Source organism: Salmo trutta, chromosome 36 (assembly GCF_901001165.1).
Source record: "Salmo trutta chromosome 36, fSalTru1.1, whole genome shotgun sequence".
Classification (NCBI taxonomy): domain Eukaryota; kingdom Metazoa; phylum Chordata; class Actinopteri; order Salmoniformes; family Salmonidae; genus Salmo; species Salmo trutta.
In genome coordinates this window covers 35,785,123-35,806,023 of record NC_042992.1, presented here as the reverse complement: position 1 = coordinate 35,806,023, position 20,901 = coordinate 35,785,123, and the positions used below count along the sequence as shown (strand labels likewise).

Below are 20,901 nucleotides of genomic sequence, written 5' to 3'. Positions count from 1 at the left end.
GAGGTAATGTGTAGGGGATGTTGCTGTCCTACGTGCTAAGACTTCCTGTCATTGTTGTCATTATCCCTGTTTTCATTGTCATCATCCTCAATACTCTGATTCATTGCGCTCGTCTTCATCTCCACCGATGTATCATATCAGCAATCTACAATTGCCTTCAACAGATCATACTCATCATCATCACGCTCATCGTCCTCTTTTTTGGGGTCAAACTTTGTTTGCTTGTCTGGCAAAGATAGGTGTACTTTAAATGTACTGTTTTTTCTGTAAATCCTTACCATCTACATTTATAAATGGGCATTACTGATACAAAAACATGCATGTTCCACTATTTCAAGCTTCCTTTGTCTTGGGCTGTGCATCCCAAATGGCACCCCCTTAGAAAAAAGGTTCCAAAAGGGTTCTTTGGCTGTCCCCATAAGATAATAATTTTTGGTCCCAGGTAGAACCCTCTGTGGAAAGGGTTTTACATGGAACCCAAAAGTGATCTACCTGGAACCAAAAAGGGCTCTTTAAAGGGTTCACCTTTTTTTGTAAGAGTGTACTAGTAATGCACTATAGGATTCCATTTGGGACACAAACTTGCTTTTCACTGCAACACTAATTAGACCAAAATGAACCATCTGTATGACTGCATGCCTCTCATCCCTGTCCTCCCTCCTTCTCCAAGTCGTTTTCACAGCTTTATGGATTGGACAGACTTAACGTCCAAAACTCAAAACCTGTTTTGTCACTCCATTCCAATGCTTAAAGGATGCGCCACATTACAAAACCCTCTTACTCCTCAGTAAATGAATCTATGAAACCACAATAGAGAAATAGCAGTAAATTGTGAAGGCTCCTAGCCTCTCACCAAGCTTAAAAAGAGTTTGTGTAAAATGTACACCCGTTGTCACGGCTGTTCAAAGGATCGGACCAAAATGCAGCGTGTTCGTTGTTCACATATTTTATTTACCGTGAAACTAAATGCAATACACTAAATTCTTGAATACACAAAAACAACAAACCGTGACGCAGAGAGAAAACACACTACTCAAAATATAATCACCCACAAAACCCAGGAAGAAAAACCCCTACTTAAATATGATCTCCAATCAGAGGTAACGAGGACCAGCTGCCTCCAATTGGAGATCAACCCAAAAAACAACATAGAAATAGAAAAACTAGAACTTAAACATAGAAATAGAAAACATAGAAAAACACAAAACACCCCGTCACGCCCTGACTTACTCTACTATAGAAAATTACATCTTACTAGGGTCAGGACGTGACACCCGTAGAGCTAAAATAATGCCACACCAGAAGTCTGACTGTTTACATTATCTTGTCTGCTTTTTTATGCTTCACAAACAATGTTTCAAATTGACACAATCGTATTGGAAGCATGCAACACAGACCTCAAGCCTTATACATATGAAAAACAAACATATCAATAGTAGTCTACTATTGAAAAGAAGTAGTGGCAGCAGCTGTTTTTGACCAGAAAAAACAGTGAAGCAATAACAGTCTGCTTGACAGGCTAATTTCTCTCTAAAGAAAAACATGTTTATGTTTTCCCAGTGTTGAGAGGACCACCCGGGGTTGTTGTGTGTATTGTGTGTGGTCTTTGGCCTGCCTCTGTAGTTTCTCCACACAACCTGAGGAGAGACTGTCTGTCTGCCAGAGTCAGGGGGGTCCAAAACACCTTCTCCATTAGGTAACAGGTGAATGAATACCTGAGGGCCATAGAGGAGGACGAGAGAGAGAGAGAGAGAGAGAGAGAGAGAGAGAACGAAGACAGGACAGTGGGATGTGAAAGAAATAGTAGTAGTAGTAGTAGTAATAGTATAGTAGTTTTGATGGGGCACTGTCAGAAATCCTTCCATCTCCTTGAAGTTAAACAACGAGAGCGATGCACTCTCTCTCTCAAGGCCATAAACAGTAATCATTAACCTCAAACGGAATGACTTTAGGTATGATTACACTACTTCAATAGAAAGCACAGTAAATGGCAAATATGAGTCACCTCAGAAAAGTAATCTGCGTCGGAAATGTAATCATGTAAAAAACAATCATGAGCTTATCACCTGTGTATTTGTGTCATTTGGCAGTGAAACTGTGGAGGATTGTTGACATTAGTTATTTTTATAAGCAGGTTGTGTTGAGTCATAAGGACCGTCTAGGAAAATGGGGAGTTTCCAATAGGAGTGTCAATCAGGAATAAGGCTGATTGGTGACATCGTTTCCTTTTGGGTATGACTTGCTGAATTTCTAATAGTCAGATGAATTTGTATCAGAACCTGTTCTCAATAACAACACTATGGTCTATGAAAGGATGTACTGTATCACACTGTATTACACACTCTTATTCCTGTGAATAGTGTGTGTGTGTAGTTCACAGTAAGTATGTACATTTATGATTGTGTCTGTGCATTCAAGAGAGTGTGTAGGTATTTATCATACGAGTGTGTGTCCAAGCATTTATGTGTCTCTAAAAAATATGTACGTGCATAAACTTGGGTGATGCTACCATGTTGACGTGTGTCTGTCAGCCTGCCCTCTGAGGCATGGCTGCTGTGGATATTAGTACTAGTGTTTATTAGGATTCCCAATTAGCTACTGCCGAGGCAGTGGCTACTCCTCCTGTACACAACAAATAAAATACATAATGTACATAAATACAGTGCATTCGGAAAGTATTCACTTTGTTACGTTACAGCCTTATTCTAAAACGGATTAAATACATGTTTTGCCTCGTCAATCTACACACAATACCCAATAATGACAAAGCGAAAACATTTTTTTTTTTAAATGTTAGCAAAATGATAACAAAAAAACGGAATACCTTATTTACATAAGTATTCAGACCCTTTGCTATGAGACTCCAAATTAAGCTCAGGTGCATCCTGTTTCCATTGATCATCCTTGAGATGTTCTACAACTTGATTGGAGTCCACCTGTGGTAAATTCAATTGATTGGACATTATTTGGTTAGGGAGGTGGTCACTCTGACAAAACTCCAGAGTTCATCTGTGGAGATGGGAGAACCTTCCAGAAAGATAACAATTTCTGCAGCATTCCACCAATCAGGCCTTTATGGTGGAGTGGCCAGACAGAAACCACTCCTCAGTAAAAGGCACATGACAGCCCTCTTGGAGTTTGCCAAAAGGCACCTAAAGGACTCTCAGACATGAGAAACAAGATTCTCTGGTCTGAATGCCAAGCGTCATGTCTGGAGAAAACCTTGCACCATCCCTAGGTGAAGCATGGTGGTGTGAGCATCATGCTGTGGGGATCTTTTTCAACGGCAGGGACTGGGAGACTAGTCAGGATCGAGCTAAAGACTAATGGAGCAAAGTACAGTGAAATCCTTAATGAAAACTTGCCCCAAAACGCTCAGGACTTCAGACTGGGGCCAAGGTTCACCTTCCAACAGGACAATGACCCTAAGCACATAGCCAAGACAACACAGGAGTGGCTTCTGGACAAGTCTCTGTCCTTGAATGGCCCAGCCAGAACCAGATCGAACATCTCTGGAGAGACTTGAAAATAGCTGTGCAGCGATTTTACCTATCAAACCTGACAAAGCTTGAGAGGATCTGCAGAGAAGCTTTTAGCTTCATACCCAAGAATACTCAAGGCTGTAATTGCTGCCAAAGGTGCTTCAACAAAGTTTCTGAGTAAAGGGTTTGAATACTTATGTAAATGTGATCTATATATATATATATTTTTAATACAACATGTGCAAAAATGTTTTTGCTTTATCTTTATCAGGGATTGTGTGTAGATAGATGAGGGGAAAAAATAATTGAATCAATTTTAGAATAAGGAAAAAGTCAAGGGGTCTGAATACTTTCCGAATGCACTGTATATATACCATTACTTTTACACGACAATTCAGCCATTCAGCAGACGCTCCCATTCAGAGCGACCCACAGCTAGTGCATTCATCTTAAGATGGCCAGGCATGAAAACCACATATCACTTTCGTATCCCAACCATGTATCACTTGCCTCGTTAAATAAAAGGTTAAATTAAATGTAATTTTTTTTAAATCACATACATAATACAATGCAAAATGCTATAGTTCCTGAAAGGTAGGAGATGGACAGGGTGGAGAAACCTCAGAGCATGATGGGCCAGTGTGTTTAGGCTTGAGGTGAGGACGGATAGCCAACTCCTGAGGACACAGACAGGTGAGTGAAGCTGTCAGGACACTGGATGAGACACAACACCACAGGAAGCAGGAAACAGGTAGGGTTGCTGACGCAGATCTGTCCACACCACCTCTGCTGTGTTGCGCAACAGAATCCTGGAAACAGAACAGCCTTCACAACTGAGAAAAAGAAAGAGAGATAATCATGTTTGTTCATGAATGCTTGTTACCCAGGAATAGGCTACACAACTTCATGAAAAAAAACTTTTGTGAGCACGGTTTGCCTTCCCTTTTAATGTCTTTGTTGTTTCATGACATTTCTGTTTGCCCAATACAAACCTCTGAAATTCTGGAAATGTACAGGTCAACTCCACCAGCTGGCATTCAATTGAACTACCTCAATGGTGGGTGCAGGCGTTTTTTTGTTGTTGGGTTATGTTTGGGAGCAAGTGCAGTGCGTACACAAGTGTGTGTGTATGCGTGCGTGCATGCATGTGTGTATGGCCAAGGGTGTCATTAGAATGTGTTGACATTCAAAGAGTGGCATCTTTTGAGAGCCACATCAAAAACTCAGTGCCACAGACCAGACATGAGTACTGTCAAGTGTTAGTGTGCAGCGGGTAGGACGGAGTCAGGCGCAGGAAACAGACCTGAGCAAAAAACTTCCTTTACTCGAATAAAACAACAAAATCATTCCACGCAGGGAAACACACCAGCTCACAGAAATCTCAACCACTTAACAATGAGCAAACACGCACAAAAACCATGGGGAAAACAGAGGGTTAAATAATGAACATGTAACTGGGGAATTGAAACCAGGTGTGTAAAACAAAGACAAAATAAATGGATAATGAAAAGTGGATCGGCGATGGCTAGAAGGCCAGTGACGTCGACCGCCGAATGCCGCCCGAACAAGGAGAGGGACCGACTTCGGCGGAAGTCGTGACAAGTACACACGCAAGCGCGTAAGGACTTTGAGACCTGGTCCCTGTCACACTCCTGCGACACGTGTATATCACAAAGCCACACACAGAAATCCTCCTTTATCTCTCCAACATGTAGTAAGCAATCCAACAAATACAGTTGAAGTCGGAAGTTTACATACACTTAGGTTGGAGTCATTAAAACTCGTTTTTCAACCACTACACAAATTCCTTGTTAACAAACTATAGTTTCGGCAAGTCGGGTAGGACATCTGCTTAGTGCATGACACAAGTAATTTTTCCAACAATTGTTTACAGATTATTTCACTTATAATTCACTGTAACACAATTCCAGTGGGTCAGAAGTTTTCATACACTAAGTTGACTGTGCCTTTAAACAGCTTGGAACATTTCAGAAAATTATGTGATGGCTTTAGAAGCTTCTGATAGGCTAATTGACATCATTTGAGTCAATTGGAGGTTTACCTGTGGATGTATTTCAAGGCCTACCTTCAAACTCAGTGCCTCTTTGCTTGACATCATGGGAAAATCAAAAGAAATCAGCCAAGACCTCAGAAAAAAAACTGTAGACCTCCACAAGTCTGGTTCATCCTTGGGAGCAATTTCCAAATTCCTGAAGGTACCACGTTCATCAGTACAAACAATAGTACGCAAGTATAAACACCATGGGACCATGCAGCCGTCATACCGCTCAGGAAGGAGACACGTTCTGTCTCCTAGAGATGAACGTACTTTGGTGTGAAAAGTGCAAATGAATCCCAGAACAACAGAAAAGGACCTTGTGAAGATGCTGGAGGAAACAGGTACAAAAGTATCTATATACACAGTAAAACGAGTCCTATATGGACATAACCTGAACAGCCGCTCACCAAGGAAGAAGCCACTGCTCCAAAACAGCCATAAAAAAGACAGACTATGGTTTGCAAATGGACATGCAAAAGATCATACTTTTTGGACAAATGTCCTCTGGTCTGATGAAACAAAATAGAACTGTTTGGCTATAATGACCATCATTTTGTATGGAGAAAAAAGGGGGATGCTTGCAAGCCAAAGAACACCATCCCAACTGTGAAGCACGGGGGTGGCAGCAGCATGTTGAGGAGGTGCTTTGCTAAAGGAGGGACTGGTGCACTTCACAAAATAGATGGCATCATGAGTAAGGAAAATGATGTGGCTATATTGAAGCAACATCTCAAGAAATCAGTCAGGAAGTTAAAGCTTGGTCGCAAATGGGTCTTCCAAATGGACAATGACCCCAAGCATACTTCCAAAGTTGTGGTAAAATGGCTTAAGGGCAACAATATCAAGTTATTGGAGTGGCCATCACACATCCCTGACCTCAATCCTATAGAACATTTGTGGGCAGAACTGAAAAAGTGTGTGCGAGCAAGGAGGCCTACAAACCTGACTCAATTACACCAGCTCTGTCAGGAGGAATGGGCCAAAATTCACTCAATTTATTTTGGGAAGGCTACCCAAAACGTTTGACCCAAGTTAAACAATTTAAAGGCAATGCTACCAAATACTAATTGAGTGTATGTAAACTTCTGACCCACTTGGAATGTGATGAAAGAAATAAAAGCTGAAATAAATCATTCTCTCTACTATTATTCTGACATTTCACATTCTTAAAATAAAGCGGGGATCCTAACTGACCTAAGACAGGGATTTTTTACTAGGATTAAATGTCAGGAATTGTGGAAAAACAGAGTTTAAATGTATTTAGCTGAGGTGTATGTAAACTTCCGACTTCAACTGTATATTACACTCATCCACTAACTCCAAACAAAACCTCCCTGTTCAGCGTCTTTCGTCATGAATCTTGTTCTGGAGGCAGCTGTGTAGTGGTCACTTGCTGGCACAGCCACAAGCATAACATCTGATTTTAAACCTAACTCTAACCTTAACCCCAACCTTAAACACACTGCTAAACCTAATGCCTAACCCTAACCTTAAATTACAATATAGCCAATTTTGACTTTAGAGCTGGCCTATCTAAGGGGAAATTGTTCAGTTCTGCCTCCAGGACAAGAGTCATGACAATAAGCGTCAACCTACTGTTCATACACACTCAGACACAAGACGCCCATCTCAAATCTTCCCTTGTTTTCCTCTTCCATTTATCTGCCTTTCAACGTTACTACTCAAAACTGGGTGTAGTTTTTTCTGCACTTAAAATACCCCCACACTTCAGACAAAGAAATAAACAAATACACAGAGAGAAAATGAGACTATGACGTAGATTTCCAGTAGAGTTGATATGCCAGGGCTGCGCTACTAAAAGGCATTTATGAAATGGTGTGCTCATCTGGGTAAAGTCATGTAGTCCAAAGAAAAAGAAAAGGTGATGGCATCGCCCCAAAACATAGCAACAACTTTTTAATAAATAAGAGCACCGTATTCATTGACAGTGCTTTGCCCTGACCTGCCTGAATGGCGATGACATCACATCCTGTTGGGAGCAGGGCAGACCTCAGCAAGACAGATCCATGTCGCAGATAAAACAATGACTTATGCTGCGTTTGGAACTAGGAAACTCTGACATTTGCTAAATGGTTGTAGTTATACACGTGCCGCGTTCAACCGATTTACAAGTAGGATATTTCTAAGTTTCCTAGTTCTGACTAGCACTTGAACGCGGCATTAGTTATAACAAATCTCTACAAATCTTTGCCCATGTAGTCACTAGTAGTCGCTAGTTAACACAGCCACAACGTCATAAACCCCGCCTATTTCTACAAATTATCTTCTTAAAATCCAATTTTAAACCTAACCCTGATCCAAACCACAGTGCTAACCTTATGCCTAAACTTAAATTAAGACCAAAAAGCAAATGTTTGTTTTCATGATTTTTTTTTCTTTTTTACATTAAGAGACAATTTTGACTTTGTGGCTGTGCTAACTAGTCAAACCGTCATACACGAGAGGGGAACATGATTTCACTTTCACTTCGGGCGTCCTGTCACTGAGTCATGCAGCGTGTGGAGTAGTGTTACGGGCAGACAAACAAAGAAAGTAAAACAGACGTGGACGGCTTTGAAGAGACATAAGAACACATTTAAACACTCTGCCATGGCATTTAAGTACCCGGCAGCTCGGAGAGATGAGAGTAAGGTCGGTGTCAAATTCCAACAGCGCTTTCAACTTCCAACCTCTCTCGCCCATTCTTAAAGTGGTAGGCTTCCGCGCACAAGTAGGAAGAGATTGCAGGATGAGAGAGCAAAAAAGAGCAGGCCTTCAATGTGTGCAGCAGAAAGGTCATACGATTAAAGCTAGAATCCTTAATTGAAACAATACGGTGTGTTTTTTGGTAAAAAGCGGAGGGATGGGTCTGGAGAAATGTAACCACTATAATTAATAGACCGGTATGGATGCAGACTGACCATCCATAACAAAAAAATATTGTTTTAACTATGTTTTGAGGCTATACAGTGTTTGTTTATATTGACATTGTTTACTAACATTGGAGTAAAATAATCTTGTATTTGGGGTTTTGATGGGGTACCACAGTTGACTAAGCTCATAAGTTATATTCTTCAAGAATCAATGGGTATATAAATATGAGTTTTAACTATGTTTTATATATATATATATATATATATATATATAAAATATACTTTTTTAATGTAGTAACTAAGGATTCTAGCTTCAAGGTAATACAATAACCTGTGAGATACTGTTCCCGCTGCAGATTCTAACAAAGGCCTGTAGTTCTGAGGAACTGTTGCGTTAATTGTACACTATGTACACAATGCTATAGGCCATAAATCAGTCAGTTGTGTTATTACATGTAACCTTTTTAACTGGAATCCATTGCCACACCATACCCCATTAAATGTAATATAAGATGATTTACTGAAATTCTATGGAACTCTGCTGTCAACTGGACAGGTCCGGTAGTAACTCATCCTTTTCAAACATTGTGTGCAATGTGAGTCATTTAGCATTTAGCAGACGCTCTTATCCAGAGTGAGTGTGTTTTTTAGTGTGTATTGTAATACTTAAGTGTTGTTTTTAATCCTGAAGGTGGATGACTACCATGGGGTTAAGATATATGACCCTTATGCCTGGTTGGAAGATCCTGACAGTGACGAAACAAAGGTGATTGTGATGGAAAATACACAATAACAAGGGATGAATTGCAACATAGTTCTAACCTGTTCCTGAACTCTGATGTGTGTGTGTGTGTACGTGCGTATGCATGTGTTTGCCCAGGCCTTTGTGGAGGAGCAGAATAAGCTGACCATGCCATTCCTGGAGCAGTGTGCGGTCAGGCCTCAGTTTCACCAGCGGCTAACTGAGCTCTACGACTACCCCAAATACAGCTGCCCCTACAAGAGAGGAAACAGGTAGGAACTAAAATACAGCTGCCCCTTTTAGTGAGGAAACAGGTAGGAACTAAAATACAGCTGCCCCTACATGCAAGGAAATAGGTTAGGAACTAAACTACAGCTGCCCCTGCAAGAGGGGAAACATATTAACTAAAATACAGCTGCCCTTACAAGAACAGGTTAGGAATCAGTTGATGAGCTGAATCAACAGGTTTAGTGCTGGGCTGGAGCAAAAGCCTGCATACTGTTGTTTCTGTTTCCCAAGAAAATTCACAAAATTGAGGGCAAAAGAGGTAACTACTTAATAACTGCAGGTACGTACTGCCATTATTATTATAGGTAATGACATATGTCACATACAGGTTATTCCACTGGTTGTTATACACTGTATAAAGAGTACATGTCTGGGTCTGATGCTCTCCATGATGTAACCAGTGTTACTGTGTGCTGGTTTCCTCTGTAGGTATTTCTACTTCCATAACCAGGGCCTGCAGAACCAGGATGCACTCTATGTGCAGGACTCTCTGGATGGACTGGCCACAGTCTTCTTTGACCCAAACACACTGTCTGAGGATGGGACTGTAGCTTTGAAGAGTGAGCTCCTGGTTACTGTAATACACACAAACACACTGTAACTTTGTCTGTCTCAACCTGAGCCCTCACAACTCCCCCCCCCCCCTTCTTGTCAAGCCATGTACATTATTTCGTTGTTATTAGTTATTATTAATGATAGGACTACATTATACACTTGAATATCACAAATATTGTAATATCTATTTTCCCTCTCTTCCTCTATCCTTGCCTCTCTCGTCTTCCCCTTCCTCTCTCCTTCCAGTGGGGCGCCTATCGGAGGAGTGCGAGTACTTTGCGTACGGACTGAGCTCCAGCGGCTCCGACTGGGTGACGGTGCACTTCCTGAAGGCTGATGACCTCATGAAGCTGCCTGATGTCCTGGACAGGGTGAAGTTCAGCTGCCTGGCCTGGACCCACGATGCCCGCGGGGTGTTTTATAACTGCTACCCCCGGCAGGACGGCAAGGCTGATGGTGAGACACACACAGGCACACAAACATGTGTATACGTTATCTACTGTATACAGCACAAAATAGTGTTCAAGTGCACAGACACATTGAAAAACACACACACATACCTGCACGTGGGTGGAGGGCAGAAATACTCAGTATTCAGTCGGTATTCGTGTCATAAGAAGGAATTCCCCTCAACCACTCTCACAAATTGGGAAAAACAAACATTATTTCCCATTGACCGTCATTGTAAAAAAACTAATTGGTAGTTGATTTTGTGGTATACAGACATATCAAAACATGCCGAAAAGCTGCCGTGTTGTTCAATGTACATGTAACCAGGTCAAAAATCCCAACCTACGGTTCGCAATACTCCCACATAGGGAAATAGAGCCTGCGAGAAGAGCCCTGTGGCTTCAGGCTATTCGGTATGGGAGAGTCGGAAATTGTGGGGAACCCTGTGTCCAAGTAGGCTATATGTAGCTAATGTACAGTGCCTTTGGAAAGCATTCCGACCGCTTGACCTTTTCCACATTTTGTTACGTTACAGCCTTATTCTAAAATTGATTAAATCGTTTTTTTTCTCTCATCAATCATAATGACAAAGCAAAAAACAGGTTTTTGGAAAATTTTGCAAATGTATTAAAAACAAAAAACAGAAATACCTTATTTACATAAGTATTCAGAACCTTTGCTATGAGACTTGAAATTGAGCTCAGGTGCATCCTGTTTCCATTGATCAACCTTTTTTTTAATTTAACTAGGACAGTCAGTTAAGAACAAAGTCTTATTTACAATGACGGCCTAGGAACAGTGGGTTAACTGCTTTGTTCAGGGGCAGAACGACAGATTTTTACCTTGTCACTTCGGGGATTCGATCTAGCAGCCTTTTGGTTACTGGCCCAACGCTCTAACCACTCAGCTACCTGCCGCCCCTTGAGATGTTTCTACAACTTGATTGGAGTCCACCTGTGGTAAATTCAATTGATTGGACATTATTTGGAAAGGCACACACCTGTCTATATAAGGTCCCACAGTTGACAGTGCATGTCAGAGCAAAAACCAAGCCATGAGGTCGAAGGAATTGTCCGTAGAGCTCCGAGACAGGATTGTGTCGAGGCACAGATCTGGGGAAGGGTACCAAAACATTTCTGCAGCATTGAAGGTCCCCAAGAACACAGTGGCCTCCATCATTCTTAAAATTGAATAAATTTGAAACCACTAAAACTCTTCCTTGAGCTGGCTGCCCCGGCCAAACTGAGCAATCGGGCAAGAAGGGCCATGGTCAGGGAGGTGACCAAGAACCCGATGGTCACTCTGACAGAGCTCTGGAGTTTCTCTGTGGAGATGGGATTAGGCCGTTATGGCAGAGTGACCAGATGGAAGCCACTCCTCAGTAAAATGCACATGACAGCCCACTATGAGTTTGCCAAAAGGCACCGTCTGGAGGAAATCTGGCACCATCCTTATGGTGAAGCATGGTGGTGGTAGCATCAAGCTGTGGGATGTTTTTCAGCGACTGGGAGACTAGTCAGGATCGAGGCAAAGATCAACAGAGCAATGTACAGTGAGATCCTTGATGAAAACATGCTCCAGAGCACTCAGGACCTCAGACTGGGGCAAAGGTTCACCTTCCATCAGAACAACAACCCTAAGCACACAGCCAAGACAATGCAGGAGTGGCTTCGGAACAAGTCTGAATGTCCTTGAGTGGTCCAGCCAGTGTTCGGACTTGAACCCGATCAAACATCTCTGGAGACACCTGGAAATAGCTGTGCAGTGACGCTCCCCATCCAACCTGACAGAACTTGAGAGGATCTGCAGAGAAGAATGGGAGAAACTCCCCAAATACAGGTGTGCCAAGCTTGTAGCATCATACCCAAGAAGACTCAAGGCAGTAACGGCTGTTAAAGGTGCTTCAACAAAGTACTGAGTAAAGGGTCTGAATCCTTATGCAAATGTAATATATATATATTTTCTTTTTTGGTTGTTAAAATTGATAAAAACAGTTATCTTTTTCATTATGAGGTATTGTGTGTAGACTGATGAGGGAAAAAAACAATTGAATCAATTTTAGAATAAGGCTGTAATGTAACAAAATGTGGAAAAAGTCAAGGGGTCTGAATACTTTCTGAAGGCACTGCATGTGTGTAGAAAACCTTTAAATCACAGATAAGACATTTACAGTTATTCGTTTAGTATAGTCTGTTTAACTCCACTCACTACTTGTAGCTTCCGTTTATTTGTGTTGTTGGTCTTCGCTAGATTAATGTTCTGGTTGGTAGCTAGATAGCACTCACTGATGTGGCGAACGTTAGTTAGCGCCATTGTGAAAAGGGGCATGAGGGAAGCCGTACACTATTATGTTTTTCTATGTTGAGAACTCTTGGGAGCATGCAATGTTGAAAAGTCATCTTTAGACAGGTTGTACTTTACTTACATGTAGTTTTGTAATTGACTGTCACGTTTTTGCTGTGAGCCATTGGGGTTTCCCCACAGGCGGGCGGGGCCAAAACGTTGTATTTAATACCGACTGGGAGAATCGAAAACGAGAAAGAGGAAGTGTAGACAATCTTCTAAATGATGTCTCGTAACACATTTTCTCCCCCATGCCTAGAACGTAAAATAAATCTGTTACCAAATATCTCTCTGTGTGTTTCCACCAATCAACAATCACCCATGATCAGTGTTTCCTTAACCCAACGTAGCAGGCGTAAAATAAATGCCTGAGCGGAGTTCCCACTAGCGCTGTTAAAGTGACCGTATTACCGCCACACTGGCAGTCACGAGTCATGATGGCAGTTAAATGCCATGTGACTGTTTAGTCATGGTAATTAGGCTTCTCCAAGCTCTGATGCTGTTGATTGTCATTAGTAGCCTACCAAACTTCCTTACTGCCTGGTACTCAGCACTATTGTCCCTCTAATCCAGGCCTGGGCAATTCCAGTCCTCGGGGGCCTGATTGGTGTCACACTTTTCCCCCTATCCCTAGCAAACACAGCTGATTTAAACTAATTGCATTTTAACTGAAGATCATGGTTAGTTGATTATTGGAGTCAGGTGTGTTAGCTGGGGCAAAGGTGTGACACCAATCAGGCCCCGAGGACTGGAGTTGCCCCAGGCCTGTTCTTATCTCTCTGACATTAATGCAAATGTAATTGAACATTTCATGAGCTCATGTTCCGCAACATGGCTGGCATGAAAATTAACCATGTCTTTTTTTTCCCATGCCATGGTCCATTCTAAATCAAAACTAATATCACACATTATTTAGTATATGTAAAGATAACATTAAATGATAAATAGTCTGATGGGTGACAATATTAGCCTATCACTTGTGAATGATGTATTATCACTTGTGAATGATGCACAGCTTGTGCATTAAGGCAAGAAACAGCGCAACTTTTTCAAATCATAGTCGCACACTGTTGAGACTTCTAGCTCACTCAGGAAAAGAAAAAAAAAGATATATACACACACGTTTACCTCACTGTGTCGGTGTTAGTTGGCCGGGAGTAACTTGTAGCTCAGCGACCCAGATGCTATATAGCATTAGGCTATTATTATCAGCCATTTGCATTGTGCTAATTGTTCGGAGCACTCTGCTGGTTTCTGGTGGTTTGGTTCGGTGATCCATGGTGGAGTACCGCATTATGTTGCGTTTGTGCGTGTGTAAATCCTTTGGACGAAGCATGTGGTGGCATGGGTTCTGTGTCCTGTGACAGCGTCCATAACAACCTGTGACGGCAGAGTCACTGTGCGCATGCTCCTCTGGCGCTGGGCATTCTGGGTGATGTAGTCGGTGCTGTTTTAAGCCAGATTTGCCACATCTTTGATGGTGTTGCAGGCTTATTTGATTTTCATTATTTACATTATTATTATATTACTTGAATAATATATTATATAATATATCTGAATAATATATTGTCATTATTTGTTTGTTGTATTTCAGGTTTATGACCTGTGGTCATTTGATTTAAAATAAAATTAAGGACAAAACACGAGTCATGACATTGTGTGCTTCCTGGTGAGCCTTTTAGAAGGGCTAAATAACGAAAAATCCGAACACACACCTTATGTATCCTAGCCCATAGGCCTATAGGTTTTGATAAGGTTTGTATCACAACTAAAGTGACCAAATAACTTCTTAAAATTAAGCACATTAATCCGCTTTATAACCGGTGTAGAGCCTAACTGGCATACATAGGCTGTGCAAAAGTTTCAAGTTTGGGGAAGAAATGTACCTTTACATTCATAATCGCATTTTGCCGTCACTTTCGAGAATAGTGTTTTCCCGCTAATTGATTGCATTTTGGAACATTTGAGCTTATAGCCTACTGCCTGCCGTGTGCGCATTGCTGAGCTTATAATGTGAAAAAATTACCTACTTGTTTATCAACATTTTAAGCTAAACGATCAACCTCATTGCTTTTAAAAGTTTTTTTTTATGTGGGTGGTTGTATTAATTTGGGATCTACATCTGACAGGGCCATGTGAGTGAGAGGTGCTTCAGAGCACGGCAGCCAGGAGAAGGGAATTATAATTAGCCTATTATATTCAGCCCAAGGGCACAACGGCTACTTTGTCCACAAAAGGTATGGATTTTTTAGGGGGGCATTATGGTCACACAAGAGGGATGCCGCTGGGAAATTAGAGGCCTGGTGAGAATATTATCAAGTGCTTGTCAAAGTGTGAATGAGAGACTGATAGAGTGTGTACAGCTTGCGACTTTTTTGAAATCATCATTAGAGTCCCATCATGCAGCCTTAGAATTAATTAAACATCAAAACACATATCCCAACGTTTGTACCACAACGAAAGTTACATAAATAACTCTAAATCAAGCATATAGGAGAGTAATCTGCGTCGGAAATGTAATCATGTAAAAAACAATCATGAGCTTATCACCTGTGTATTTGTGTCATTTGGCAGTGAAACTGTGGAGGATTGTTGACATTAGTTATTTTTATAAGCAGGTTGTGTTGAGTCATAAGGACCGTCTAGGAAAATGGGGAGTTTCCAATAGGAGTGTCAATCAGGAATAAGGCTGATTGGTGACATCGTTTCCTTTTGGGTATGACTTGCTGAATTTCTAATAGTCAGATGAATTTGTATCAGAACCTGTTCTCAATAACAACACTATGGTCTATGAAAGGATGTACTGTATCACACTGTATTACACACTCTTATTCCTGTGAATAGTGTGTGTGTGTAGTTCACAGTAAGTATGTACATTTATGATTGTGTCTGTGCATTCAAGAGAGTGTGTAGGTATTTATCATACGAGTGTGTGTCCAAGCATTTATGTGTCTCTAAAAAATATGTACGTGCATAAACTTGGGTGATGCTACCATGTTGACGTGTGTCTGTCAGCCTGCCCTCTGAGGCATGGCTGCTGTGGATATTAGTACTAGTGTTTATTAGGATTCCCAATTAGCTACTGCCGAGGCAGTGGCTACTCCTCCTGTACACAACAAATAAAATACATAATGTACATAAATACAGTGCATTCGGAAAGTATTCACTTTGTTACGTTACAGCCTTATTCTAAAACGGATTAAATACATGTTTTGCCTCGTCAATCTACACACAATACCCAATAATGACAAAGCGAAAACATTTTTTTTTTTAAATGTTAGCAAAATGATAACAAAAAAACGGAATACCTTATTTACATAAGTATTCAGACCCTTTGCTATGAGACTCCAAATTAAGCTCAGGTGCATCCTGTTTCCATTGATCATCCTTGAGATGTTCTACAACTTGATTGGAGTCCACCTGTGGTAAATTCAATTGATTGGACATTATTTGGTTAGGGAGGTGGTCACTCTGACAAAACTCCAGAGTTCATCTGTGGAGATGGGAGAACCTTCCAGAAAGATAACAATTTCTGCAGCATTCCACCAATCAGGCCTTTATGGTGGAGTGGCCAGACAGAAACCACTCCTCAGTAAAAGGCACATGACAGCCCTCTTGGAGTTTGCCAAAAGGCACCTAAAGGACTCTCAGACATGAGAAACAAGATTCTCTGGTCTGAATGCCAAGCGTCATGTCTGGAGAAAACCTTGCACCATCCCTAGGTGAAGCATGGTGGTGTGAGCATCATGCTGTGGGGATCTTTTTCAACGGCAGGGACTGGGAGACTAGTCAGGATCGAGCTAAAGACTAATGGAGCAAAGTACAGTGAAATCCTTAATGAAAACTTGCCCCAAAACGCTCAGGACTTCAGACTGGGGCCAAGGTTCACCTTCCAACAGGACAATGACCCTAAGCACATAGCCAAGACAACACAGGAGTGGCTTCTGGACAAGTCTCTGTCCTTGAATGGCCCAGCCAGAACCAGATCGAACATCTCTGGAGAGACTTGAAAATAGCTGTGCAGCGATTTTACCTATCAAACCTGACAAAGCTTGAGAGGATCTGCAGAGAAGCTTTTAGCTTCATACCCAAGAATACTCAAGGCTGTAATTGCTGCCAAAGGTGCTTCAACAAAGTTTCTGAGTAAAGGGTTTGAATACTTATGTAAATGTGATCTATATATATATATATTTTTAATACAACATGTGCAAAAATGTTTTTGCTTTATCTTTATCAGGGATTGTGTGTAGATAGATGAGGGGAAAAAATAATTGAATCAATTTTAGAATAAGGAAAAAGTCAAGGGGTCTGAATACTTTCCGAATGCACTGTATATATACCATTACTTTTACACGACAATTCAGCCATTCAGCAGACGCTCCCATTCAGAGCGACCCACAGCTAGTGCATTCATCTTAAGATGGCCAGGCATGAAAACCACATATCACTTTCGTATCCCAACCATGTATCACTTGCCTCGTTAAATAAAAGGTTAAATTAAATGTAATTTTTTTTAAATCACATACATAATACAATGCAAAATGCTATAGTTCCTGAAAGGTAGGAGATGGACAGGGTGGAGAAACCTCAGAGCATGATGGGCCAGTGTGTTTAGGCTTGAGGTGAGGACGGATAGCCAACTCCTGAGGACACAGACAGGTGAGTGAAGCTGTCAGGACACTGGATGAGACACAACACCACAGGAAGCAGGAAACAGGTAGGGTTGCTGACGCAGATCTGTCCACACCACCTCTGCTGTGTTGCGCAACAGAATCCTGGAAACAGAACAGCCTTCACAACTGAGAAAAAGAAAGAGAGATAATCATGTTTGTTCATGAATGCTTGTTACCCAGGAATAGGCTACACAACTTCATGAAAAAAAACTTTTGTGAGCACGGTTTGCCTTCCCTTTTAATGTCTTTGTTGTTTCATGACATTTCTGTTTGCCCAATACAAACCTCTGAAATTCTGGAAATGTACAGGTCAACTCCACCAGCTGGCATTCAATTGAACTACCTCAATGGTGGGTGCAGGCGTTTTTTTTGTTGTTGGGTTATGTTTGGGAGCAAGTGCAGTGCGTACACAAGTGTGTGTGTATGCGTGCGTGCATGCATGTGTGTATGGCCAAGGGTGTCATTAGAATGTGTTGACATTCAAAGAGTGGCATCTTTTGAGAGCCACATCAAAAACTCAGTGCCACAGACCAGACATGAGTACTGTCAAGTGTTAGTGTGCAGCGGGTAGGACGGAGTCAGGCGCAGGAAACAGACCTGAGCAAAAAACTTCCTTTACTCGAATAAAACAACAAAATCATTCCACGCAGGGAAACACACCAGCTCACAGAAATCTCAACCACTTAACAATGAGCAAACACGCACAAAAACCATGGGGAAAACAGAGGGTTAAATAATGAACATGTAACTGGGGAATTGAAACCAGGTGTGTAAAACAAAGACAAAATAAATGGATAATGAAAAGTGGATCGGCGATGGCTAGAAGGCCAGTGACGTCGACCGCCGAATGCCGCCCGAACAAGGAGAGGGACCGACTTCGGCGGAAGTCGTGACAAGTACACACGCAAGCGCGTAAGGACTTTGAGACCTGGTCCCTGTCACACTCCTGCGACACGTGTATATCACAAAGCCACACACAGAAATCCTCCTTTATCTCTCCAACATGTAGTAAGCAATCCAACAAATACAGTTGAAGTCGGAAGTTTACATACACTTAGGTTGGAGTCATTAAAACTCGTTTTTCAACCACTACACAAATTCCTTGTTAACAAACTATAGTTTCGGCAAGTCGGGTAGGACATCTGCTTAGTGCATGACACAAGTAATTTTTCCAACAATTGTTTACAGATTATTTCACTTATAATTCACTGTAACACAATTCCAGTGGGTCAGAAGTTTTCATACACTAAGTTGACTGTGCCTTTAAACAGCTTGGAACATTTCAGAAAATTATGTGATGGCTTTAGAAGCTTCTGATAGGCTAATTGACATCATTTGAGTCAATTGGAGGTTTACCTGTGGATGTATTTCAAGGCCTACCTTCAAACTCAGTGCCTCTTTGCTTGACATCATGGGAAAATCAAAAGAAATCAGCCAAGACCTCAGAAAAAAAACTGTAGACCTCCACAAGTCTGGTTCATCCTTGGGAGCAATTTCCAAATTCCTGAAGGTACCACGTTCATCAGTACAAACAATAGTACGCAAGTATAAACACCATGGGACCATGCAGCCGTCATACCGCTCAGGAAGGAGACACGTTCTGTCTCCTAGAGATGAACGTACTTTGGTGTGAAAAGTGCAAATGAATCCCAGAACAACAGAAAAGGACCTTGTGAAGATGCTGGAGGAAACAGGTACAAAAGTATCTATATACACAGTAAAACGAGTCCTATATGGACATAACCTGAACAGCCGCTCACCAAGGAAGAAGCCACTGCTCCAAAACAGCCATAAAAAAGACAGACTATGGTTTGCAAATGGACATGCAAAAGATCATACTTTTTGGACAAATGTCCTCTGGTCTGATGAAACAAAATAGAACTGTTTGGCTATAATGACCATCATTTTGTATGGAGAAAAAAGGGGGATGCTTGCAAGCCAAAGAACACCATCCCAACTGTGAAGCACGGGGGTGGCAGCAGCATGTTGAGGAGGTGCTTTGCTAAAGGAGGGACTGGTGCACTTCACAAAATAGATGGCATCATGAGTAAGGAAAATGATGTGGCTATATTGAAGCAACATCTCAAGAAATCAGTCAGGAAGTTAAAGCTTGGTCGCAAATGGGTCTTCCAAATGGACAATGACCCCAAGCATACTTCCAAAGTTGTGGTAAAATGGCTTAAGGGCAACAATATCAAGTTATTGGAGTGGCCATCACACATCCCTGACCTCAATCCTATAGAACATTTGTGGGCAGAACTGAAAAAGTGTGTGCGAGCAAGGAGGCCTACAAACCTGACTCAATTACACCAGCTCTGTCAGGAGGAATGGGCCAAAATTCACTCAATTTATTTTGGGAAGGCTACCCAAAACGTTTGACCCAAGTTAAACAATTTAAAGGCAATGCTACCAAATACTAATTGAGTGTATGTAAACTTCTGACCCACTTGGAATGTGATGAAAGAAATAAAAGCTGAAATAAATCATTCTCTCTACTATTATTCTGACATTTCACATTCTTAAAATAAAGCGGGGATCCTAACTGACCTAAGACAGGGATTTTTTACTAGGATTAAATGTCAGGAATTGTGGAAAAACAGAGTTTAAATGTATTTAGCTGAGGTGTATGTAAACTTCCGACTTCAACTGTATATTACACTCATCCACTAACTCCAAACAAAACCTCCCTGTTCAGCGTCTTTCGTCATGAATCTTGTTCTGGAGGCAGCTGTGTAGTGGTCACTTGCTGGCACAGCCACAAGCATAACATCTGATTTTAAACCTAACTCTAACCTTAACCCCAACCTTAAACACACTGCTAAACCTAATGCCTAACCCTAACCTTAAATTACAATATAGCCAATTTTGACTTTAGAGCTGGCCTATCTAAGGGGAAATTGTTCAGTTCTGCCTCCAGGACAAGAGTCATGACAATAAGCGTCAACCTACTGTTCATACACACTCAGACACAAGACGCCCATCTCAAATCTTCCCTTGTTTTCCTCTTCCATTTATCTGCCTTTCAACGTTACTACTCAAAACTGGGTGTAGTTTTTTCTGCACTTAAAATACCCCCACACTTCAGACAAAGAAATAAACAAATACACAGAGAGAAAATGAGACTATGACGTAGATTTCCAGTAGAGTTGATATGCCAGGGCTGCGCTACTAAAAGGCATTTATGAAATGGTGTGCTCATCTGGGTAAAGTCATGTAGTCCAAAGAAAAAGAAAAGGTGATGGCATCGCCCCAAAACATAGCAACAACTTTTTAATAAATAAGAGCACCGTATTCATTGACAGTGCTTTGCCCTGACCTGCCTGAATGGCGATGACATCACATCCTGTTGGGAGCAGGGCAGACCTCAGCAAGACAGATCCATGTCGCAGATAAAACAATGACTTATGCTGCGTTTGGAACTAGGAAACTCTGACAT

At 41.4% G+C, this 20,901-nt stretch overlaps 1 protein-coding gene across 1 annotated transcript; it reads left to right on the top strand.

Annotated features, from left to right (window-relative positions):
* The first annotated feature begins 7,932 nt into the window (after positions 1–7,932).
* LOC115175981 (prolyl endopeptidase-like) lies at positions 7,933–14,587 on the top strand. Its single transcript, XM_029735689.1, has 6 exons — positions 7,933–8,193; positions 9,106–9,180; positions 9,295–9,428; positions 9,874–10,004; positions 10,246–10,455; positions 14,387–14,587. Exons 1-6 carry the CDS (start codon positions 8,152–8,154, stop codon positions 14,392–14,394), a joined length of 600 nt encoding a protein of 199 aa, XP_029591549.1. The 5' UTR covers positions 7,933–8,151; the 3' UTR covers positions 14,395–14,587.
* The last annotated feature ends 6,314 nt before the right edge of the window (positions 14,588–20,901 follow it).